This window comes from Rhinolophus sinicus, linkage group LG07, assembly GCF_036562045.2.
Source record: "Rhinolophus sinicus isolate RSC01 linkage group LG07, ASM3656204v1, whole genome shotgun sequence".
Taxonomy (NCBI): Eukaryota; Metazoa; Chordata; class Mammalia; order Chiroptera; family Rhinolophidae; genus Rhinolophus; species Rhinolophus sinicus.
In genome coordinates, this window is record NC_133757.1 from 62785794 (window position 1) to 62811466 (window position 25673).

Sequence of the window (25673 nt, forward strand, 5' to 3'; positions counted from 1 at the left end):
TGGTGGCATTTTATCTCCAGGTCAAAGTTGGCAGAATTCCAGGCCTGTGGTGAGGGAACTGAGGACACTAGGAATAGACGGGCGTTCCCATCTACCTTCTGCTATGGGAGCCTGTTTCTCCACTGAAGGGGGAGTGTGGGGCCAATGCCTACATTACTGTGTGGTGGTGAGGAATCAGTCACTTCACATTCTTGTCTATCTCCTTGGAATAGAGAGGAGGGCAGTGTTTCACCTTCTGGGAAAGCTGCTCACCCACATTACCTGCTGTGATGGGCCTGAGCGGGCACGGGTGTTGCTCTCCACTGAACCCCCACTCAGCGCTCCTCAACAGAGCTCTGACCCTGATGCCAGCACTTCCTGGGAGCACTGAGGCCCTGGCATTCAAAGCATTGGTGCAATAGTTTATATGTGACTCTAGGTAGATGGATGGTGGTTGGGCCTGTGATTTCTCTGGAGATAATTAGAAATTGGGGCATGTTGGTGACTCCTCACTCCCCCCAAAAACCCCTGCAGGTTACTGCTCCAGGCGCTTACATGACAGGCACTATGTAAGGACACGGCACAGGAGCAAGCGAAGGGACACTGGTGTAGCGCTGCCTGTGCCCCAGAGGCCCGTCCCCTCTGCTCCGAGGCAGCTTCTTTGGTGCCTCCCCCCATCACGAGCTCTGGCCCAGGCCAGGGCTATGTGTGGTGGTGGCCAGGGGGAGGCATTCTGGAAGGATCCGCCCTAACTGGAGCCTCAAAGTCTGAGGATGAATTGGAGGAGGGAGAGGGATGAGCACTGACTCGAGGGAAGCCTGCAAGGGAGCTGGGCACAGCCTGAGGCGTGGGCACCTGGACAGCGAGAGGGCATGTCCCAGCACCTTGGCTCACCTCTTCTTCCCACCTGTGCCCTGTCACCCTGCACAGGCCCAGGTACAGCAACAGGGAGTGCGGCCCCGTCTGAGCTCTCACAGGCTCTGGCCCTGGAACAGAGCTGGGGCCAAGCAAAGGGAAGCAGGTTACGGTGGAAGAGGAACTTCAGGACAGACACCAGCTGCAGAGGGAGGCCAGGTGGCTCAGAGAGAAAAGGAAGGAGCGGGCAACTGTCCCCCTTGAGCACAGAGAGATGGAGCTGACAGCACATGGATTTGCATAAATCCCACTGCAGCGACCCTGACAGCGGCTGGGTGCTCCTCAGAGAGCTTCCGTGGGCTTCTGAAGGCCCCATGGCATTCCAGCCTTGGGGACTTCCAAACCTGACAGAAACAGAGGTCACTCAGTAACCCCTGTTTTGCATGACCATAAAGAAGGAGTCAGGCATCATGCTTTCAGAGCAAATTTAATAAAGAACGCAAAATGGTCCCAGTGGGCTACTTGGATCCCATGTGCCATCTGTTTTGGTAGCCAAGGGACTGTCCCCTCTGATCTTTCCAGGCCCTGTACAGTCACAACAGCATCCAGATCCTGTGGGGGCTCAGGCTCCCAGCAGCCCCCCCACCCCACGGGGTGTCAGGACTCCTCTCTCCAGCTGGCTCTGGAGCAGCTGGCACCACTGAGGCCCAGGTCCAAGCTGCAAGGACTTCTGGCTCCTCCAGAGGCGGGAGGCCCTCTCTGCCAATGGGGGGGGGGGGGGACAGGGTAGGGACCGGCAGGAGGGGGGGACAGCAGCACAGCAAGGTGAGCTCCTTCACTGTGGGGCTTCAGCACTTTTTGCCCCAACAGTCAGGTTTCCCAAGGTTGAAAAAAACTCCTCCATTTCCTTCTGCAGCAGCTGGTTCCTCCTCTCCGCGTCTTCCCGTGCCCTCTCCGAGTTCCTCAGCTTTATTTCCAGCATTGTATACTTTTTCTTTTCCTGGTCCAATTCTTCCTCTAACCATGACATTCGTTTCCTCAGGTCGGCAGAACCTTCTTCGAGTCTTTAAAATAAAAAAGAAAGATATGTTTTAGTGTTTGGCTCTCTGGGCCTGCCAAGCGAGCTCCAGTTTTGGCAGCCACGTGCCTACTGCACCTAATGAGGGGAAGGATCTGGTCAGGCTGGGCCTGGAGGGGCAGGACATGCAGAGGCTCGGGCTTGGCACGGGGCGAGGCTGCACAGTCCCCCTCTGCTCCTCCCAGATCTCGTGCCTCAGCCATGCAGGACCTGCCTCAGCCTGTGATCCAGAAACGCCAGTGTGAGGATTTGGGCCTCTGGCCCTCAAGCCGGGGGTCTCCCTGAGTCATCACTAAAATGTAAAGCCACTTACCTCTGGCACAGCCAGCTGTCCTGCAGAGGGATGGCTGCCCTGCTGGCTGGCGGGAACAGGAAATTGTCCCTCCACCTGTGCTGTGCTCTGAGGCCCCTTGACCTCTGGCTGCCCTCCTGCTGCCCCTCCCCTTCCCCAGCCAGACACAACAACTTGCACTTGTCACTTCCATCCCTACTCATCCTTCACCCCCCGGCTCAGTGTCTCCTTCCCGGAAGCTTGTCTTGATCCTGCCCAGCAGGTCATACTGCTCCTTCGGCCACCGCAGAGCCACACCATGTACTCCTGTGGAGGCGGACACTGCACTGTACAGAAGTTGGCACATCCATCTTTTCAACCAGATGGCCAGCTCCTGTAAGGCCCGAGGGACACTGAGTCCAGCCCCTGGGGACAGGCCTGGCTACTTACAAGGCACATGATTATGGACAGGACACAAACTTCCCTGAGCCCTGGTGTCCTCTTCTGAAAAATGCAGGGACAGTCTCCCACAAGCACTATAGCTGCAATGGACAGAGACCACATGTGCACAGCACAATGCCTGGTATGTGGTGTCCATGGAATGAGTATGAACGCCCTCCCCAGCCAGGGCCAGGCCAGGCCTCCATCTCACTCACTGAACACAGGAAACGTCCCTTCCCCCCAGCCTTTCGTCTGGGGAGCACAGGCATGGGGTCAGAAAGAAGGCCCCCATGGCCCCTCACTGCTCTGCTCCGCCCACACCCCTGCTGCTCTCCAGCTCAGGGCCTGAGCCCCAGCTTCCTCTCCATGCCACTCCTTGAGGGACCTCGTCCCGTCTCTTCGAAGCACATTCTATGTGTTGACAACCCTCAATCTGCATCTCCCTCCAACCAACTCAGAAACAGAACAAGCACCTCAGACTTCACAGGTCCACAGCTGAGCCCCTAACCCTTCTCCCCTAACCACTCCTCCCGCTGCCCCAGTCTCCTCTCAGCGAACACCTTCTTCCATGGGCTAGGCTACAACAAAAATGTGCCTTAAGTCAGTTCTTTCTCTTACCCCCACATCTAATCACTTAGCAAAACCTTCAGAATCTGGCTCTTCTCCCCATCTCGCCTGCTGCCCCTTAGGCCCACAGCCCCCAGTCTGGCCGAGACCCCCACGGTCTCCTAACTGGTCAGGCTGCCCTCATCACAGCAGCCAGGGGCCTGTCAGTGATCAAAGTGCTGAAGGCCTCCAGACACTTCGAATCTCACTGGGCATGAAATCCAGAGCACGCTCTGCCCCAAAGGCCCCACCCTCTGCTCCCACCTGCCCACTCAGCTCCGGCCCCTCTCCCCTCGCACCGCAGCCCCTCCCACCGCAGCCCCTGGCCTGGGCTCTGGCTCTGCCCTCGGCTGGCTGGCACGCAGCACTGACTCGCAATCTCCTCTCCCCTACACCAGTGCCCTCCAACCCTCTACCCCATGCTCCCCTTCCGTTTCATTGCTCTACCCCTTTAGCTAACCTTACAAATCACATGTTTGAAAATCTATCTCCTTCATGGTCTCTGTGTGCCCCCCACCACCAATGAGAACAGAGATTTTGATCAGTTTCCGTCACAGCTGTGTCCCCAGCAGCTAGCACAGTGTCTGGCATATCACAGACACTCAGTGTGTTCCCTTTGGGGGAGTGTAGGAATCAGGGCACAGGCGAAACAGAGCAGAAAGTTGGCCTACCTGCCCCCTCAGACCACACCCAGTGCTGACTCCACATGTGCAGACATACTCCCCAAGGCCACTGGATGGGGCGCCATTCCTTTCTGTGCTCAGAGACCATCCTCGCTCTAGACCATGGCTCCAACTAGGACGATGGCTGGCACCGCTCCTCCAGGAAGGGGACTTCAGGAGCTGCTGCTGCTGTCCCTTTGCCTCTGGGGGACTTATCTTACCTCCACCCCACCAAGCAAGAGGTAATGAGACCAGTGATGGTTTCCTGAGCACTCTGTGCTGTACCCTGCCACCCATCGTGTCACTTAATCCTCATGACAAATGTGTGAGGTCACCCAGCCCAGAAAGCCTGCCGGGATGGACACTCAGTCAATACACACTGGGGTCAGAAAACCTGCCTGGGACATTGTCAGTACTTGGGGGGCAGGGACTCGAGCCCAGCCAGTCTGACCCAGAACCCACCACGAAACAACACTGCATTTCCCAAGCCTGAGAAACCAAGCCTCTAAGAAGGTGAAAGATGACAAGTTCAAGTGCAAGATTGATTGTGACCTCCTGTGAGGCTGTCTGCAGCCGGCTCCACACGGTAACACTGCCCATGCATTCTGCAGCTTTGGTCTGGGCGGTAATCATCTACCTCTGTGCCTGTCAGGTGCTCCCACTGGTACCCCTGCCTGGTAAACCAGTGCTTACATTTGTGGGGTTTCCCCATAATTTTATTCCTCACGTGTCCTTTCTCCTCCTCGCTCAGCTGGATCCCACGGGCCCTTCGAGTCCTGGTTTAGACGTTGCCTGCTGTGACCCTCTCTGATCTCCCTCATGTCAGGGGCCTCTGCCCTGAAAGCCCCTCTCCTGTCATCCACCCGCCAAAGACACAGCACTGACATACACCTGACACATGCCCAGGACATGGCTACCAGCAGAACAAAAGGGTCAGACACCACCGTTCCAGCTCCCGGGGGAAATCCCAGACTCAGAAGCAGGAGCAGAAGCAGAAGCAGGAATCCCTTCTGCCTCCACAGTCTCTGGTGGAGAAAGGACACCCTCAGAACCCACTGGCGCCATCTTCCAGCAGGTGGGAACTGAGTTCAGAGGTCAGACAGCTGGGCAAGATGGACGAAGGAGTCTGGGATGCTGACAGAAGCACTGAGCACAGGCCCTGCTGATGACCTTAGCTGGAGAACCTGGCCTCTCAGAGCTGGAAACAGCCTCTTCACAGGGAGGCTGGGACAACTGAACTCGGGCCAACTGAGCAAGCTCGCAAGCCTTGGAATGGGGCAGAAAGCGTCCTCCTGTGACCAGGGCAGGTGGGAGGGATTGGCTCACAGGGCCAGCTCCCTCCTCAGAGGAAATTGGATTCCAGTCTGGGAAGGACTCCTCAATCCCTGACAAGCCAGCCATGCTGGCCAGGTCCTGCATTACATGTGGACACATCCCCAGGCCCAGAGCACACCTGGGGGCCCTGCTTCCTCCCTGACTGAGGGCCACACAAGGACCCCCAATCACAGCCCCTCCATGGAAGGTGCTCTGAGCAGCTCAGGCTGAGATTCTGACTCGTTCCTTCAGTGGTTACTCATGGCTCTCTGACTGCTGCTCTGGCTTTCCCAGACACACGACCCCCACTCCTCCATCTCCAGCCTGTCCTGGGGGCATCTCCTGGGGTTGACTGCCCAGGGCCAGTGCCTGGTGAGCTGCTGGCCACGATGGCTCTGTCTGGCCAAGGGGAGACTAGCCTCACGCTGGCCCAGCAGCTGTAGCCCTTTACCTTTTCACACTTGTCTCGTACTCAGTCCTCTGACGGCACAACTCCGCCCTGAGCTGCGTGACCAGGCCCTGGAGAGCCTCCGAGCGGTGGGCATGGTCCTGGGCCAGGCTGCCTGGGTCGCTGGGCTCGCTGCTACTGAGGCAGGTGCCCACCTCATCCAGGCTGCGGCTCAGATCTGGGAATCTGTGGTCGTCGCTGCTGCTGGGGAAGGGAGAGGGCTCCAGGCTCTCCTCCATGTGCAGGGAGCTGCAAACGGAGGAGTCGCTGGCACGGCAGGCTGTGCAGCTACTGAGGGAGCCCCCAGCAGAGGCGTCGCAGGACGAGGCTCCAGACCACGCCATGCTGGCCACGCTGGGAGTGCTGGGAAGGAGGCTGAGCGGGGGCACGTTGTCATACGTGGAGAGTCTCTGTGAGGATCCCGAGTCCTTGAGCCGGTCTCCTGGTGAGGCCCGGTGGTTGCCACGCAGGGACGACAGCCCGTTCATGAGCCAGTTCCCGCCGGAGGAGATGATGGGCACCTCCAGGGGCGAGCTGCCCACCTTCAGGCTCCCTGACCGGGACCCCAACTGCCGGAAGGAAGACTTCCAGTTGGGCAAAGTCTGCATCCTCTTCCCAGGGCTGGTGGTGGCAGGGCCGCATCGGCTCTCCGGGCCCAGGGGAGAGTTTCTGGAGAGTGCTGCTACGGTGGCCCCATCCAGAGACGAGGTCCTGTGTGAGGGCAGGCCGGGGGCGCCAGGGCTGCTGGGATCTGCCTGGCTGTCCCTTGGGACCCCCGCAGAGCCCCATCCCACTGTGCAAGGTGTGACCCCATGCGGGGAGGTTGGTCCTTCCGTAGCCCTCGCAGTGAAGAGCTGGCTGTGTTTGCGGATCAGGACAGTCATTAGATGCTGGACAAGGGAAGTTCCTGCCAAGAAGACAGAGAAAAGCCTGGCTGTGAATGTCTCCAGACCCGGCAGGGGGCACTGCAGCTGGGACCCAGGGTGCCTGGCTCTGCTTTCTGCCCAGCACCGGGCTGCTCTTCGAGAGAGGACTCAACCAGAGCTTTCCATCAGCCATGCTGGAGGAAAGGACGGCCACTACACCCCCAAAATCCAGGCACAGACAGAAGGATTCTGCCCCTTCCTCGGACAGACAGACATGGGGCCTGGGGCACAGAGGAGGCCCCTCCGTCCAGCTGGGCAGTGGAAGAAGCAGGCACACCACCATTAGGGCTGCAGGGTGAGCGAGGGGCGGGCTGTGCCTAGAAACCAGCCCCTGGGTGTCAGAACCCTCTTGGCTGCCCCAGGTCACTCCCTGTGCTGCCAATGGTGTCTGTGCCTGCGTGCCCATGCTTCAGGGGCACAGGGCTGAGCCAGGGCATGGAGATGTCTTACAGGTGCATGAGGGCGCACACACCCGTACACACAGTTACACACACACAATTCCATGCACACACAGTTCCCTTCTCAGGCCATGGCTGCTGAGGTGCAGCCTGTGGTATCTATGGAGCACCCAGTTTTTCAGGTTGTGGGGTGGGGGTGGTGTCAGCAGCAAATGGGGCAGTGGAGGGACTATGGTGTCTGTCACCTGCCCCTTTCCCTCCTGTTACATCAACCAAACAAAGACCAGAGAGCCGGGAGGTTTTCGGGTGATAAGGAAGGTGGAGTGCTTGGGTGGACCCTCCCACTGCAGGTACCTAAGAATCCTGGAAAAAATCAAGTAAGGAATTCTTAAGCCAGAAAATTGGGTGAAGCAGGAAGTCCGCAAAGTCGCTGGGGCGAGCTTCCACCTTTGTGCGTTTGTGCAACCTGGCAGGCAGAAGCTTGGGGGCCTGGGGTGCGAGACCCAGCCAGGAAGGCAAAGGGGGGCAGGGGACCTGAACAGGAGTGCCACCCCCAGGGGCCACGCCGGCAGCTTGGGGAGCCAGAATAGCTCCACAGCCCATCCCTACACCCCCACATCTCTCCCAGGTGACACTCAGCAAGGAATGGCAGCTCTGCCCTTAGCTTGCCTGGCGCCAGTGTCAGTGGGCTCCAGCTGGCGTTTGTCCTGCATGGGTTCTGCTCAGCCTCTGCTCTCCTCAGCCAGGACTGGCTGTGGGTTTCTTGTCTGTGAGCGGCAAGGCTCACGCTAGCCCCTGCAGGTCTTCCATGGGCTTCCAACAACAGGCTCCCATTTCCAGCCCAGCTTGTACCTGGACCCTCTGGCAAGTCTGGCTGACACCTTGCCTCTCCTGGCCTCAGGTCCCTGATTTGGGAAACGGGTCAGTAACTGCAGCCCGTGAAGATTAAAATGAAGTGAGATAAGTAAAGCTCTTAGTAGAGGCCCTGGCATATGGAAAGCAGCTGATATTGCTGCTATTTGCATTATTATTATTATTATTATTATTATTATTATTATTATTGATGAGAAATTCCCCAGTGTTTGCAGAGCTCTGACATCCAGAAGCAGCCTGTGACAATTACTTAATTGAAAATTATTTAAGTAAAGCAAAAACATCTGTGTGTATTCAAGGGCAAGGGCACTCAGCTTCTCCACCCTCAGCCTCTCCTGCCATTCTAAGTGCACCAACGACCTACTGTTGCCATCCACAGGGCAAAGGTCCTTTGGCCTTTATAGCTGGACCCTCCGGGGGAGGGGGAGTTGGAGGAGGCGGTGAGGAGGACCCAGGGATGGAGCCACCCCTCCTGCTGGCCTGGCACGATGGTTCTGACGACCTGCCCAGGATCAAGGTGAGCCCATCCCAGAGGCACCCAGCACGCCATGTACACCCCATTACCTTCCATTATGGTCACTGGGTCTTCCATTTGTGGCCGAAGTATATTAGGTCCAAAAACAGTTGCCAGGTTCTGGACGCTCATCTTGTTGACGTTTGAGTGGGACTGAACTTCATCCAGAAACCTGCCAAGTAAGGAAGAGACAGTTGGCGGAGAAGCAAATCCTGATGCCAGCTCCGCTAGGAGCTGCCTGGTGCCCACGCCCAGCCACGCCCACACATTCCCACAGCTGCTGGGCACAGCTGCCACTGCCAGCTCCAAGAGCACAGAGCTTCCCCTGAGGTCCAGGAGGGTCTAGCAGAAGCAAAGACCAGTGGGACACAGGCCAGTTGTCAGCGTGGAAAGAGAACACATGACTGTCTCGCTGGCAGTGGGGGCAAATGTCCGGCAAGGCCCAGAGACCCCAGCACGAAATGGATGCGGGCTGCCCTGCTCTCTCTTTCTCAGCGCCTGAGCAGAGGTCATGGTCAGGAGGCAGACCCCTGGGGGCGGGGACGGTGAGAGGCACTCGGAGAAGACAGAAAGGACAGCAGTGTGTCACTTTCCTCCTAGAATGATCCACAGGGGACCTGAACGCTGCCTGCTCACAGTGACGGCAAGCTTTGTGCTCCCAGCAACCGTGTTCTTATATATTCCCTGTTGGCTGACTGATACTCGGGGAGCAGTCAATCGGGGAGAATGAGCCAGCCTCACCACCCTCCACCCCCACCACTTACTTGCAGATATATCTGAGCAGGTTGTAATTAGCCAGGGGAAGGCTGCTCACTTGTTTAGCCAACTCCAGAGTTCCCTTGGTATTGAAAGAGAAAGACAGCATTTCAGAGACCAGCAACTGGCCCTTCTCTCACTGAGGAAGGGGTGGGGGGGAGGTGAGGAGGGGGCAAGTGGACTGGGGGTGGGGGTGGCTGGCACCAGAGGCCAGGTCTCCAGCCACCCATGCAGCCTCCCCAGGTGACCAGAGGGCACCACCACCTCCATCTCCAGGGGGCAGCGAGGCCTGTGACCTCCTGGGCCGACAGATTTGCTTTGGGGGACTGGCGTGAGCATGTGCCTCTGCAGGGCCACAGTGGAATGTCAGGGCCAGCTCAGCTCACTTATCTATCGAGACACAAATATTTGCCAGATAAAGACCCCTCATCTCCCACATGGCTACAGGGAGGGCAAATAGTCCTTCCCCAGCCAGGCACCTGTGGGGGGGTGTGGGGGTGGGAGCCTCTGTCCTGTCTCAAACTCTTTGGGGAGGAGGCAGGATATAAACAGATGAAAGGTCTGGTTGTTTCTGAACTGGGTGCGGCCTGGGTAGGCTGCAGGAGGTGTAGGAGTAGGTGTAGGAGTAGGAGCGCCTACTGTGGGTGTGCTTGGGGCACGCCCGGGACATGGCCTGCTTTAGGAGGTTCCTGCCCCTCCCAGAGACCAGCCCCTCCCACGGGGGGGTTGGAGGGAGTTCATACACAGAGGGAATGCTCCAGCCGCCCACCCCACAGGGCAGGGTGCTCAACGCTGCACCCCACACACACACTCCGAGCAGCCTGCAGGATCTACGTGCCATGAAAAATGGTGCAAGTCAGAGTTTTATGTCCTGATTCCATAGCCCGACCTCCCAGGCCGGGTCCCCATGAGCCACTAACCTCCCCCTCGTCCTTGGTGAGCAGCTGGGCGCAGCTGAGGAAGTCCTCATACCTGGCGAAGGGGACCACAGGCTCAGGAAGCTCCCGCAGGTAGAGCTTCAGCAGGGAGGCCACCGTGTGCACATCTGTGGTGCTGCCGGGGGGTGGGGGTGGGGTAACACACGTGAGGCGTAGCTGCCAGGGACTGCAGGAGTGACCAGCACCCCAGCGCCCCCAGGGCAGCCTCTGCTCTCACGCCCTTGCACACAGTGTGTGTGTGCACACGCAGGCACAAGAAAGCCGCGCAGAGGGGTGGGGAATGCATCTGTATCCACTGTCCTGGTCAACGACAGGCCCAGGCTGCTTCCAGGCGCCGTGCGCAGGGGCCCGAGTCAGGCGGCGGGAGCTCTAGTTCAGAGACAATCCACAGCCCAGGCCCCTGCTCAGAACCCCTGCACCTCAGGTCTGGGTCCGTCCTCAGGACTGGTAGTGTCTCCCTCACGGAGAGTCTGCTTTGCTGCAGAAGCCCCAGGGCCCTGCAGCTACTCTGGGTGGGAAGACTCACACAGGGCCCCAGGCTGGCTCACAGAGAAAGGGTCCTGGGACAGCTGGCCAGGGAACTGGTGGCAGTGAATGGTCCCCTTCTGTGAGCCTCATGGCCACCCCAGTGTCCTCTGCACGGTAACATGGGAGCTGCAAAACTCCTGAGGGGTGGGGGGCTGGAGAGCCAGGGACACAGCTGTCCTAGCCCAAGCCCCAGCTTGCCCCACCCATCACTTGCACTCTGATGGAAGGGGAGGGGCCATATCAAAGCATACAGAGGCCACCAGGGGCAGGGCAGGTCAGAGGCCAGACCCTTTCCCCTGGCCTCTGGGTTCCCATCACAGAATGGATGCCCGAGCTCTGTGCTCCTCACCCCATTCCCAGTGCCCCGGCACCCCAGAACCTCATGCCTCCCGGCACCCCAGAACCTCATGCCTCCCGGCACCCCAGAACCTCATGCCTCCCAGCACCCCAGCACCCCAGCGTCCCAGCACCCTATGCATCCCTCCCAGGCCTCAGTGTCCTGCTCCCAGCACAGAGCTGCCCAGGCTGACGTGGGCTCCAGGTTTGGGCTCTAGGATCGGGCCCTGGACTTCAGTCTTGGCACCTCATCCAAGCTAGCCCGCCAGGCCAGGACTGAGCCAGCTGGCTCCCTGTGTGCCTGGTGTCCTGGCCCCGAGGGCAGTACCTTGTCTGTCTCGCTCATGGCCACACCCCTACGTCTCAGGGTGCTCTCACTCGGGAATTAGTGAAGTAAGTTGAGTGAAGTAACAAAGGGCTGTTGCAAGAGTCAACAGAGCCAGCTCTGGCTCAGAGGAGATCCTCCCTGGTGGGAGAGCTGCTGGGAGAGCTGCTACAGGCCCAGGGGCCAGGGAGTGGGAAGGGATGGATATGGGACAGCTCTGGTGACTGACACTTCCAGACCAGGCGCTCTATGCAGGAGGCGGACTAGGACCCCCCTGGCTGGAGTTCTTTGTAGTGCAGAGTATGTCTGCACCCAGGGAGTAAGACTACCCTGGAATGCCTCTGCCTGCAGGCAGGTGAGGGGAGCAGCCCCAGGACCCCTCTGTCAGGGGATGAATGAGGAGAGGAGTCTTAGGACCCTTGTGTCAGGGCCAGAGGACCACCATGGAGATGGTAGAAAGTGGGAAAGAATGGTGTCAGATGCCCCAGAGAGCATCCAGAGCCAACGTCAAGGGCGGGTTTGCAGGAATCACAGGAGCCCTCTCCAAGCACAACCTGGGCCACACAGGCATAGGATGGAGGAGGAATGGCTGGCAGCGGCTCAGAACGGACCACATGCTCAGAATAGCGAGACGGAACTTCATTAGGCTCCAGGCAAAGGGACACCTGTGCCCTCCTGGACAGCCTTCCTCTGGGGGATGGTGGTCAGTCCCAGGCTCCACATCTAAAGAAAGGAACTGACACTCTCCTGGCTATGGTGATGGGTTTGGGCAGAAGCTGAAGGGACTGAGGGTGTTCTGCTCCGAGAAGAGACCTGGCAAGGCCGGTGCTGTGGGTAGAAACCCGTGAGCCTCTCCTGGGGCAAAGAGGCCTCATCTGTGAGGCTCCATGGAGGCGAGGGTAGGCTTGATGCAGAAAGAACTTTCTCTGTAAAACTGCCCAAAATGGGTAGGGTCCTGTCAAAGAGAAGAGGCCCCCAAACAGCCCCACCTCCCTGTTCTTAGACCCTGAGCTCTTAGTGAGGTTGACTCACCCTGAGGGTGGAGCTCAGAACCTGGTAAGCCCCAGTGATGGGTTAGGACGGGCCCTGGCCCGGGACAGGTGGAGGAGACTCTCCCCATCCCAAAACCTGAGAGGCTGTGGGGCCACAGGTGCTGCTCCATCCTGGTCACCCTGAGGAAGCAGAGCCCAGAAACGGACCCTGCAGAGGGCCTGGAGTTCTGAATGGAGCAGTAGAGGTTCTTTTTTCCTGCCTGGGTAGAGTTTAGGGGCATCCGCAGTGGAAAGAGCGTCCATGGATGTGGCTGGCCTTATCTGTGGCAGGATCCACCCCTGACACCTAGAGCTGCTGGGCACCCTGAGTGAGGCCCATTGGGCAGGGGGCTGGTTGAGCACACACGCACCAGTGTGAGGAACAATCCTGTCCACCATCCTGCTGCCAGGGTTCCCCGGTGCCGGCCCACTCCTGCCACTGGAGCTGGCACCTTGGGAGGAGCCCCAGCAAGGGGACAATGGGCAGGTGGCCCCATCTCACACCTCCCCCAGGAGCTCACCTGTCAAACAGTGGCTTCTCCCCACAGTCAAAGGAGTCCTGCAGGTCCCTCACCAGGTTGGCCTGGCCCGGCATGCGGAAGAGGCCCTCCTCGGTGAGCCCGCGCTCCCGGATGAAATCCACACACTGCTCCACCAGCAGGGGGGCCAGGCGGGGGCCATACTTCCGCTCATGATGGACTGTGTCCTCCAGGCGCTGCCCAAAGATCCCTGGGCACAGAAAGACCCCTGGTCACATCCTCAGCTATCCAGCTCAGCAGTGGGGGTGGGCGCTTGAGACAACAGAGAGCAGGGGTGCCATCATTCCAAAGGTAGCTGCTCTTGAGGGAGCAACTTAGAAACTACAAGGGCACACTGCAGGTGGCTGGACCCTGGGCCACCTGGGACAGAGAGCAGGAGGGCACAGCAGACAGGTGGCCTGCCCAGTCCCGTTGAGCTTGTCCAATCCTGAGGAACCATTAAAGGGCCGTCAGGGAACATGCATTGTGCATTTTATTGATTGGTTTATTTATGCAACACTGACATCCAAAGAGGAGAGGCTTCCATTTAAAAACTCAGGACAATGTCCACCAAAAGACAGGCTCTAGAATGTTCTTAGCAGCACAACTTGCAATCCCTGCAAATGGGATACCACCCAATGCCCATCAGCAGAACGAGCAGATACACCTAGTCTGCTCACACAGCGCAACACCAGACAGCAGTGAGAAGAGATGGGGCTCCGCTCATGGGACAAGACAGATGACTTGTTCATGTCAAAACATAATCATGACTCAACATCACTGAGCACCAAGGAAACACAAATCAAAACCACAATGACATACCACCTCACACATATAAGGATGGTTACTATTAAAAACAACAACAACAACAACAAAACAAAAACAGAATATAACAAACGTTGGCAAGGAGGTGGAGAAATGGGAACTCTTGTGCACTGTTGGTGGGAATATAAAATGGTTCAGCCACTGTGGAAAACAACATGAAGTTTTCTCAAAAAAATTAAAACAGAATTACCATATGACCCAGCAATTCCACTTCTAGATATATACCCAAAAGAGCTGAAAGCAGACTTGACCATCATTTATACACCCACGATTATAGCAGCATCATTCACAATAGCCAAAGGTGGAAAGAACCCGACTGTCCCTTGATGGATGACTGGATACACAGAATGTGATGTATACACACAGTGGAGTATTATTCAGCCTTAAAATGGAAGGGAATTCTGACACAGGCCACAACATGGATGGTCCTTGAGGACATTATACCAAGTGAAATAATCCAGTCACAAAAAGACAAATATTGCATGATTCCACTGATATAGGTACTTAGAATAATCAAAATCATAGAGACAGAAAGTAGAAGGGTGGTTGCCAGGGGCTGGAGGGCAGGAGGTGGGGAGTTAATGTTTAATGGGGACAGAGTTTCAGTTTTACAAGATGAAACAAATTCTGGAGATGAATGGTGGTGATAGTTGCACATTACGAATATACTTAATGCCCCTGAGTTGTATACTTAAAAATAGTTAACATGGTAAATTTTATGTTAGCTGTATTTTACCAATTTTTTTTTTTTAGTTTAAGAAAAAACAACACATTAAAAAACAAACAAAAGACAATGCAGAAGCCCGACCCTGAGCACAGACTTCACGATTCCATTTATGTAAAACGCAAAAGCAGGTCAGGACATGGTTACCTCCATGGGTCAGTGCCCAGAGGGGCCTGAGGCGCTTCTGGGGTGCTGGTTATGCTCTGATTCTGGACCTGGGCACTACGTACCCAGTTGTATTCACTTTGAGAAAAATCATTAAACAACACTTGCGTACATTTTTCTGTATGCTACGTTTGCAAAAAAAAAAAAAGTCAGGAAGCAAAAGATCCAAAACATTTAGTACAAGACAAGAAAGCAAATGAGGGCTACAGGGAAAGAAGAACTTTTGACTGAGAAAAGCTGTGACAACTAAATGTATGACTGGGCTGAGGTTCCTGACAGCTCAGGCAGAGTGGAAGGAGATGAGATCCGCAAAGCTCTCTACCTCGCAATGAGAGTAACCGGAGAAACAGCCTTCTCCAGCTCTAAGCTCTACGAGGACTCTGATGTGCCCGTTATCCAAGAGGCAGAGACCTTCCCTGCAGGGTGGCTTTAGGAGTGTGCCAGGGGCATGATGCCACAGCTCCATTCTGTCTAGGTAGGTCTGTGGTCCCTGAGGGACATGGCCCAGGCAGGTGGTTTCCCAGCACCTGGATGGTGAGCCAGCAGGTAAGAGGTTCAGTCTTTCCCATGGCACTGAGTACTGGCAGGAATCAGGGAGCTTACTTGGCTCCCCACGTACAATGGCTATTTTGAAATAAGATACATCAGTCCCTAAGGTATCAGTAAATGTTCCTTCTCACCCTGCTTGACCCAAAGCCAGAATACCCTGAACCTGGGGGATGAAAACATGCCCTTCTAGAAAACACGCTCACTTAGAGTGCACCCAGCAATGCCATCAGTTTTAGGAAAAATGTGTGTGTGTGTGTGTGTGTGTGTGTGTGTGTGCATGTGTGAATGTGAGTGTGGGTTTGTGTGTGCATGGATATGTGTGGGGGGCATGTGTATGCACGTGTGTATGCGGAAAGTGTGCTGAAATAGCTAACACATGACTCGTGTTACCAGGTGCTGTCCTAAGCACTTTACACACATCAATTCATTTAATCCTCACACAGCTTAACAATTTAGGGACTATTACTGTTATCACCACCATCCTAATATTTCAGATGAATAAACTGAGAGGCAGAGGGATTTAAGGGCCTGCCCAAGTTCGCTCAGCATGTGGCAGTGTCAAGGTTCCACAGTGCTGTTTGCCAGGACACTGGTGCGTGGATCCCTGTGTGACGCTCCCTCCCACCAGCCCAGCTCCCCATGTGTCTCTTGTCTCTCCTCACCAGCAGTTCCCAAAGTCGTGGTCACTGGGCACAGGCAGAGGTAAGCAGAGACTACAATATGAACAAGAAAGGAACAGCTGTCTGACCTCTGGGACTTGGTGGGAGCGCCCAGCCGCCCCATCCCACGGGGTAGGGCCAGAGGGGCAGAGGGCCAGTCAACAGCCCTGAGCAGAGGGGCTGATGTGGCCACAGCCCTGCATGGTGGCTGCCAGGGCAGCTCTGACAAGCACCCTGTCTGAGGAGTCCCCAGGGCCACCACTGAGTGGCCTGAGCTAGTCCTGGACACACAGAGCCACAGTTCCCTCTCACTTCATGCAGGGCTCAACACCTATGTTCAACAATGGGCCACGTGGGTCCAAGACACTCTTGTTTAGCGAGGACGGTATTTGAAACATTTTAAAATTAGTTATTTAAAAATCAAGAGATTTCATATAAGAATCTGGATTTTTCAAGCTTAAAAGACCTACAGATCTGGTGGCACCAGGTCCTAATTCCCAAACAGCAACACTGCTGGAGTTCAGTGACATCTGTGCCCTGGTATAGTCCACGCACTTGCTCATCCTCCAGTTCCTACCACACCCAGCGCACACGTCCCACCCAGCGCACACTTCATGTGGCTTTGTCAGGTGTTCAGCTTTTCTGCTTTGACCTGATGGGCACAGACGTCCTTCAAGGGCACTGGGCTCAGGACAAACCAGGAGAGATGTCCCGACGCAAAGAAAGTAGAAATGGGAAGTCATGCTGTCATGACCAGGGGCATCTGCTGGGAACCTTCAATGAGCAGGCAGAGGACATACAGGGGGTCCCATAAGCAAGGGGGTCTCCGAGGGAGGTAGAGAGGGAGCCTTGCATCTTCCACATCCATCTCCCAGCTCATGCACACATCCCTTTCAGCTCCGTTTTCCCCACCACCTGAGCATCCTGGATAGGTCTGCTTTCCTGCTGCCTGGCCCTTGCACAGAGCACAGGTCACTCTATCTGGAAGCCTCTTCACCTTCAGCCTGTGCAAATGCCTTATTAGCCCCTGGGAACATCTCAGATGTCCCCTCCTATGCGAGCTGCCCCAGATCCTCCTGTCAGCACAACCCTGCTCTCACTCTCCCAGGCCCTCTATCTCAGCTGGTATGAAGGCAGTCACCTCTGCCCAGTATCTGGCCAGGGGCCACCTGCCTCTCCCCAGGCCGAGCCAATGCTGAGCTTGGAGCAGAAGTGGAGGAGCACTGAATGAAGGAGGAACACGTGGTCCAGGCCGTCTGCGGTCCCATTACTGCACTCAGCTCCCCACCCTCAGCTCACAGGTGACTGAGGCACAGTCAGGAGAGAGACACTGAGGAAAAGAATTCTAAAATTCTCTCTAGACAGACACAGATCTTGGGTAATTCCATCTAGCCTCTGCTTGGCGCCAGCCTTTCCTGCTCTCCTATCTCCTATCCCAAAGACATCTGTCCTGTCTGTCTGTCCCTCCACTCTTCCATCACTCCCGCACGTGGGCCCAGCCCTGCTCTAGATATTAAAGAGTCTTGGAGCTGCCCAGAGGGCTAGAAACATGTAAATCCTGCCAGGGCTTCTCTGTTGGAAACCTTCGCTGCCTCCCACCCCACCCCGACCCCCAGCCCCCAGGGTAAAGTCCCAACTTGGCAGGCAGGCCAGGCGCTGCTCCCCACCCCACCTCCTCCACCAGCCTCTGGATGCAGAGTCTGGGCCAGGCACAGCACGACTGCCTCAGGGCAAGCCCCACAGCTCACAGGTGCTGAGTCTCTGCTGGGGCCCCTCCAAACCTCAGCATAACCAACGCCTCCCCCAGGAAGCCACTTGAGCACTTTACCCTCCACCCCTAAACAGGACTGTGAGAGCCAGGAAAGGGAGGTACCCAGGAACCCCGAGCTCGGAGGGGGGAGGGGGCCTGGCACATGAGGAGGGGCCCAAAGGCAGACCCGGGTGGGGTATGACACGGACCCCGGGGGTAGGAGGGTGGGCATGAGGAAGCATGCTTGAAAAGGCTGGAAGAAGACCCCATAAGTTCGGGGCTCTGGGAAACGAGGAACCTCCCCCAGAGGCCCTCTAAGGGCTGAGCCTGGCCAATGCCGGGCTGGGGTGGGGGTAGGGACACAGGCAGCAGATGAGGGTCAAAGCCAAAGGCCATAAAGACAAAGACCCCAAGCCCACATCTACATTGATCTAGGTGCCCATCCTGGCTAAGTCGTTGAGGAGCAGAGTGACCCCCTTTCCTGGGCTTCAGTTTTTCCATCCATGACATGGGAATGATCACACCTGTCTTGAGGGGCTGCCCCGAGGCCCTGCCCTCCCACCCCCACCACCAGGCCACAGAATTGAGCCCACATTCCCAGCAAGGCCACGTGGAGCCTTGCACAAGACCCTGTGCAGGCTTCCTGTGCAAGCTGCCCCACTTGCCACCTACTGAGGGGAAATGCCTTGGGGAGCCCCAGGGGGAAGCCCCATTCCAGCTCAGCCTTACAGGCTTCCTTCCCAACCACCCTTGATAGAGCCTGGTAGGGCCTGAAACAGCCACACTGAACTCAGCTCTCTTGGCACATCTCGGAGGGGAAGCCTTGCCAAGAACCAGTTCCAGTAGGTTTGTCAGATCCCTGGAAACCCAGCCAGCGTGCAGGTTCCTCGAGGTCCCGGCCCACGCTCTTCACAAAGCACCGGCTCTGCCATTGGAGAGGAAACTGGCAGCAGCTGCTTTTCCTCTGGATGAACCTGCAGATGGGCTCAGAACTGGGCCAGGCCTCCTCCCATGCCAGCTGCTCTCTGGTGAAGACTGGCTCTCACTCCCCTCTCCCCGGAATCCCATACAGGAGCAGGAAGCCTACAGGCTAAATTCCTGTCCCTGTGACCTCACCCTCTCTGAACCTCCCAGTTCACTGCCACTTCATAGGGCTGTGAGCAGCCATGGGAGCATCTACCACACCAGGCGTGCTGAAGCTGGGCTCTGCCTGCCAATCCCATCCTCAGGGCCCCAGCAGGAAAGAGAGACAGCTGGGATTCCATTCCCTCTTGGAGCTGATACCCTGAGCAGGGCTCTCTCAGGCCTGCTCTAAAGACACTAGGGCTCTCTCCAGTGTCAAGGGACCGAGGAAGCCACAGTCAGAGAACAGACACAATGAGGAAAATAATTCTAAAATTATCTCCAGAGATCCACAAACTCTGGGTAATCCCTTCTTGCTCTCATCTCCCCTTCCCAGGAAATGTACCATTCTCCTGCATCCACCTGAGTTTTAAAAGCACCCTCTATCACTCCAGCACTTGTGTCCATGTGCCAGGTCTGTTCTAGATGCTGGAGAACATTAGAGCTGTTCTGACGGCTGTAAAAATCCAAAGCCCACCGGTTAGTGGCTCCCAGCTGAAAACCTTTCCCTGCGTCCTCCTGCCCACCCAGGTCTCCCCAACCAAACAGGCTGAATGAAGCTGGCAGGAGAGAGAAAACGGTGAGAGGTATCCTGCTTTGGGGGGATCCTGCTCAGGGCAAGCCCCAGGGCAGAGGTAATCCCGCCAGCGCTCCAGGTGGGGACCAGCGCCACGCCCTGCACAGTGGCCTGCATGAGGCCGGGGAAGGTGAGCCCTGGGCTTGGGGTCGGTAGCCCAGGGCGCGCATTCCGCTTGGTCCCCTCAGTGTGTGTGTTGAGGGTGGCGTCTTTTGCAAGCCCTCACGCCCTCCCTGCCTCAGCTTCCTCCTCACCACACGCCGGACGCCCACCCCGGGAGGAGGCGCCCAGCCTCGGCCTCTGCCCGGGGATACGCGCGCACCCCGCTCCCCCAGGGCGACACAGGGTCTGGCGCTGGCACCCCACATTCCCCCGGCTCCCCGCCGGGCCCCACGACGCGCGTGCGTAGCCATCCCCTCGCTCGTCATCCAGTCCCGGGTTCGAAAACACTCCGGGTCCCGGACGCCACTTCCTCGGCGGGACGCCCGCACCCGGTCCCGCCCTACCTGGGGCGGCGGGCGCGCAGCAGGCGGGCAGGCGGCAGGGCGGCCGCGGGCAGGCGCGGCACCCGGAGAAGGCCCGCGCAGCCGGCATCAGGCCCATGGCGGCCCGGGCGCGGCGGCGCGGCGGCGGCAGGAATGCCCGGCACGCGCGCAGGTAGCGGCTTGCCCGCCGCCCGCCCGCCCGCCCCGGGCCCGGACCCTGAAGGGAGGGAGGAAGGGCCCGGGATTTGCGAGTGCCTGAAATGCCACTCCTGAAGCTGACACCGTGGAGGACCTACGGTCTCAAACATATGCTCCCCCCTTGCCCCTAATATCCCATGTTATTACGCACCCTAGGAATACTACCAAGTCCCATTGATGGGTCCCTCCCTCCTTGCCAAGGGCCTGCTTTAGGAGATCTCATTCCCGGTAGACTGAGAGGCAGGTGTTCCAGAAGGAGCAATGGAGGCTCAGGTAGGTCTACCAAGTAACTAGGTCTGGCCCACCTCGCCAGAAGAGTGCTGAGCCCAGATCTAAAGATGGGTTGCTGGCTTTGGAGCTGGCGCTCAGGGCCCCAGGCCTCTGCCCTGCCTGGGGCCAGTGCCCCAACACCAGGGAAAAGTGCTTAGGACTTAACATAAGGTATCTTGTGCAGCCCTGAGAGGTAAGTATTAATGCCCCCATTTTGCAGACAACGCAGCTGAAGCTCAGAGAGGTTGTGTAATTTTCCTAAGGTCACACAGCTAGTAAGTGACAGATCTTCAATTCACACTTCAATGCAAAGCCTATGATCTTCCCAGGGCAGGATTCTGTCCCAGTGAAAAGAGCCCACAATTCCATCCTTCCAAAGTGTGAGGACAAGGATGGGTACACAGACTCAGACATGCATCAGAAGGGCAGGGGGAAAGAGAAGCGAAACTGGGCACTGTGCAACACCAGGCAGGAAGGATAGAGGTCACAGGGACCTACGGGCACAATTCTGCAAGGGAGGAGTTTAAGGGAGCTCTGGGGCTGGAAGGCTTGGGGGGCTCATGTGAAAGCTGAGTGTGCAGGGCCAGGTCACTCTGCTTGCTGTTATTAAGCAGGGCCTGGGCGACGGTGAGGCAAGCAAGCCACTCACCACAGAAGCAAACTTTAAGAGGGTGCCAAAAACTTCAGTAATCGAGATCAATATTTTCTTGCAATATTTTTTAAAAATACAGATTAATGCAAAAAATCCATGATGAACAAAACATCAAAATTTTAACTAGACAGGATCTGACCCTGCACCTGCACAGACTTTGTGAGTGCCTCACTCTAATCCCACCCACAGACCCTCTCTTTATTTAAAATTTTGATATTTTATTCATCATGGATGTGGTAGGCTGAGTAAGGTCTCCCCAAAGATGCCCATGTCCTAATCCCCAGAACCTGTGACTATGTTACCTACCTCGTAAAAGGGACTTTGTAGGCATGATTAAATTAAGGATGGAAAGATTATTCTGGATTATCCAAGTGGGCTTTATAAGAGGCAGGCAGAGGGAAATCTGACTATACGGTTGATCTTTGACACAGTTTGAACTGCCTGAGTCCACTTACACATGGATTTTCATCAATAAATACTGTGTGTTTTCCTTATGATTTGCTTAATAACATTTTCTTTTCTCTAGAGTGCTTTATTATAAGACTACAGTATATAATACATATGACATACAAAATGTGTGTTAATCGACTGTTTATGTTATCGGTAAGGCTTCTGGTCAACAGCAGCCTAGTAGTAATCAAGTTCTGGGGGAGTTAAAAGTTACACACGGAGTTTGGATTATATGGGGATCGGTGTCCCTAACCCCCATGTTGTTCAAGGTTCAACTGTACAAGAGGAGACAATAAAGGGAGGGAAGCAGAGACGGGAATGAGGCCACAACCAAGGAGTGTGGGCAGCCTCCGGAAGGTGGCAGAGGCAGGGCACAGGAGCTCCGGTGGAGCCGCAGAAGGAACCAGTGTGCCGACACCTTGATTTTAGCCTCCTGAGACTCAGTTCTGACTTCTGACCAGAACTATGAGAGAATAAATTTGCGCTGTTTTATGGCGCTAAATTTGTGGCAATTTGTTAGAGCAGCAGTAAGAAACTAACACAGTGGATTTAACACGGGGGGGGGGGGGCATTAATTTGCATTTTAAAAACTACTACAATAAAATATTTATCATGATTACTGTTTTTGGTGCCCCCTTAAATTTTGTGCCCCGGACTAATGAGGTTCCTTAGGCCTGACCCTGATACTCATGTGGAGAGGGGGCTGAAGTCCTCCCAAACCCTGGGTGTGTATGGGGGGGGGGGCGGGGGGGCTCGGTATTTTCCCTTCCCAGAGTTCAGGTAAATATGAAGATGGGAAGGGGTGGGAAGGCACGTTTGCAGGCCACAAGCCCAGGAATGCCCTGCCCTAAACCTGCCAGAAAAGCCTGGGGCTCCCACAGCCCAGGGACACATTGGGTCTCAGTAGCTCTAGCTACATTAAAGAGACAGGTCCTCAGGTTCAGTGGTGGCACCTACTCAGGTGGTAGGACTCTCCCAGGTGGGCCCCTGTGCTGACTTGCTTTCTCTTCTCCAGCCTCAGTTTCCTCACCTGCTGGTCTCTAGGGAATCCCTTCCACCCTCCACCTGGAACCATCCCTAGCCCCCACCTGCCACCCCGGGGATGGAAGTCTGCAGCTCCCTCCCATTTAGAAGACTCTGGACTGTGATATGTTCTGCCATAATGAGTTCCAGGTTACATTCTGGCCCAGACAACACCCACCACACCTTGCGGGTTGTTTTCAGCCATGTGGCTTGTTGGGAGTTGGTGTGCAGAGGTCGTCATGAAATTGCCCTCTTGAGGCAGAGCCAGGGAGCTGAAAGGCTGAGGATCTGTCCTCTCAAACAAGTACCTGGTGATAGGGCACCTCTTCAGCTGGGGTGCCCCTTATTTCTGAGCTGTGTGTCCTATAGGACCTGGGTCCAAAACCTTAGGGACTGCCTGTGTTCTCAGTCATGACTGCCTCTCCACAAGCACCATCCCCCAGAAAGACAGTTCAGGCACTCTGAAGCCCACCTGGCAAGAGAGAATCCAGGGATGGGCTCATGCTGGAGGTGGGCTGCCTCCTCCCAGCCCTGCGACGGCGTGCTGTTAGGCAAGTTGCTCGACCTCTCTGGGCCTCTCTGACCCCTTCTACAATATAATTTTGATACAACTCCTGGCAAGAGTAGCATATGGCAAGCATTATATCTCTCCCTTTTTCCTCAGCCAGATGTAGAGGACCAAGGCTGCCTGGAAAAATCTGAGGGCCAGAGAACTGGACCATAGGACACTAGGAGGTCTTCTGGCATCCTATCCCACAGACTGGTCATCCAGCACTAGGGCTCTAAGCTCCATCAGACCTAGGTTAGACTGTCGGCTTCCTGCCTACTTCTTTGTGACCTGGACAGATCACCTGGGCCTCCCTGCTGCTCAGTCTCCTCACCTGTAAGGGGATTATAACAAGACTTGTTTTATCAGGCTGTTGTGAAGGTCAGTCCAGATGCAGAGCTCAGCATGGGGACACACTGAATAAACCTTAGCTGTTCTGGTGAGTGGCTACCTCTGCCCAGCTTCGTCCTAGGGCTGGGTTGTCCGGGCATCGTGTGGCATCACTGGCACACACTCTGCTCTGGCCTCATCTTCGCCACGACTGTGAGGAGCTCTTCTGCTCTGTGATCTGAGCTCTCCTTAGCAAAGCTGAAGCTTGGCAGGCCAAGCTGATAGGGCACTCCCATCACACATGCTGGGAGGGAAGGAGGATATAAGGGTCCAGCAAAGTTGGTAAAAAGCAGTTGAAGTTACTGTCCTGAGTTGTACAGAAAGCCCTGGTGAGCAGTCCCTGTAAATCACTCTCACTGACTTGCCAGGCTCTCCCAAGGTACGGCAGCTGTTCCTCCGCCTCTGTTCTCCTGGTGAACAGTCCCAGGCTCCCTGGCCGTCCTGTCAGTGGGGACTGTGGCGGGTGGGGGGGGGGGTTCCCTCTGCCTTGGGGATCCAAGCTCAACAGACTCCTGGGACAGTGCAGGGAAGAAGACCCAGAGAACCAGACCATAGGACACCAGGAGGTCTCCTGTGAGCCAATTCCTATGCCCAGGAGAGGCCATATCTGCCCTTTATGAGCCTGGGGCCTAGATGGGTCCAAGGCCTGCAGGAGTTCCTCATCAGGGCGGAAGAGAATGGGTTGAGGGCACCAGAATCAGACTCAAATGCCCCTTCTCCTGGCTTAGTGACCCAGGTCAGCAACAGTCCTTTCTTTCCTCTTTTGGAAGGACTACCAGGAAAGGCCCAGGCCCCCTGGCCTGCTGGGTCACATTCAGGGGTACTGGAAAGAAGACTCTTCTTGAATGTCCCAGAAGAGTTGGACTATAGTGAAGCAGCACTGGGGAGAAGCGGCCCACTAGGACCTCAGGCTCCGCCATTGCCAGCCTGGGCTGGGGCCAGTGACCTTGCATTCTGAACGTGATTGTGCCTTGAGGGCTTCCGTTTACAGATGCCACTCCAGCAAATGAAGACAGCTACCAGCTGGATTAACACGGTTGCTTTGTGTCCCTCCTAGTTGTCCTGAAGCTGAGATTTCTCCATGTGAGTGTCCTGCTCTGTGGCCTCTGGGAGCTGCATTTGTCCTCCCTTCACACTCCCCTCCCAAGATTTCTGAAGAACCCGAGGGCAGGAGAATTGGTCAGAGGAAAATGTCTCCAAGGGCCTGTAGGAGTCACACAGCTGGGCTCAGGCAGTGGGGCTCTGATGGCCACTGCAGGCCTGCTGCCTGGCCCCTCGTGCCCCTCCCCAACACACAGCAGTCTCTCCGGGCAGGGACACCATTCCCAGGCCGGGCTCCCTGCTCCAGGACTGTCACGTCATGCTGCTGCCTATAAGGCTGGGACAAATAGCTTCTGGGCTTTGCTTGACCGTAGGTGGGAGTTACCATGCTACTGGTTATTGAGCGCTAATTCTGGCCCCCCAGACTCCTGCATCCCACTCAGTATCTCTGTGGGTTTAATGACTAACAGACATTTCAAACTCAAACGTGTTCAAACAGAGCTATGGTCTTGCCGCGACCTCCCAAACCTGCTCCACGCTGAGTCTTCCCCTCTTGGTTCATGACAACTCTGTCCTTCGGGCGTTCAGCCAGACTCCTTGGGGTCCATGTTCACTGTCCCCTTTCCCTCACACCATCACCCACACCTTGTGGGTCCTGCTTTGAAAACAGATCTGGAATCCGATCTCACCACTCCCCACCATATGAAAGTGGCTGTCTCTTGCCGGATTCCTACGTCTGCGTCTCTGAGCTTTCCCCTGTCCCTCTGGTCAGCAGTCAGAGTGCTCCTCTGAAACTGTCAAATCACGTCAGTCCGCAGCTCAAAGGCTGCAGTGCTCCCTTCCCCATTGCACTTAGGAGTAAAAGCTGGTACTGAGACCTGTGTTCACTCTGCCTCTTCTCACACTTCACTGCAACCGGCTTTGCTAAGCACCCTCCTAACACGGGCCCACTAGGCCTCAGCCACCAGGCCCCGCCCCCTCTGGCTGGGCCCCTCCCTCCCTCCTGCCCACCTGCCTTGGTGCTGGTTCAAGACCACATCAGATGTTCACTGCTTTTGCCTGAGCGGCTGCCTCAGTCTGGCACATTTCCAGAATCATCCTCCCGACCCCCTTTCTTGCCTTATTCAAGAATTTGTTTGAATGTCACTTTCATTAGGCCCGCTGTCACCACTGTATTTAAAACGGCTCTATTTTTTTCCTTTCAATAGAACTCATCACCTTCTAAAACAGTAGTCCTCAAAATGTGGGTCCCAGACCAGCAGTACTTAGAAATACAAATTCTACGGCTCCACCCAAGTGAGTTGGAAACTCTGTGGGTGGAGCCAGCAGTCTATTTTTACAAGCCTTCCTCTGGGTGATTCTGACGCTAGCAAATGTTTCAGAACCACTGCTCTATGCTTCATGATGTACTTTCCTTGTTATTGCCTGTCTCGGGGAGTAGGATGAAAG

The 25673-nt window shown here is 56.1% G+C and overlaps 1 protein-coding gene across 9 annotated transcripts in view; it reads right to left on the bottom strand.

The window, feature by feature from the left end:
- Positions 1-1305: 1305 nt before the first annotated feature.
- ARHGAP22 (Rho GTPase activating protein 22) overlaps positions 1306-25673 on the bottom strand; it is a 206958-nt gene continuing 182590 nt past the window's right edge. For 8 of the 9 annotated variants that reach the window (XM_019730133.2, XM_019730136.2, XM_074337242.1 and 5 more), the window contains 6 exons: positions 12801-13008; positions 10042-10174; positions 9130-9203; positions 8416-8537; positions 5658-6561; positions 1306-1898 (listed from right to left, as the gene is read on the bottom strand). In XM_019730133.2, the coding sequence (XP_019585692.2) occupies positions 1670-1898; positions 5658-6561; positions 8416-8537; positions 9130-9203; positions 10042-10174; positions 12801-13008 (1670 nt within the window). In that variant the 3' untranslated portion in view covers positions 1306-1669. Of the gene's footprint in view, positions 1899-5657; positions 6562-8415; positions 8538-9129; positions 9204-10041; positions 10175-12800; positions 13009-19674; positions 19800-25673 lie in introns of those variants that run through there. The other variant, XM_074337246.1, reaches the window with a different exon arrangement.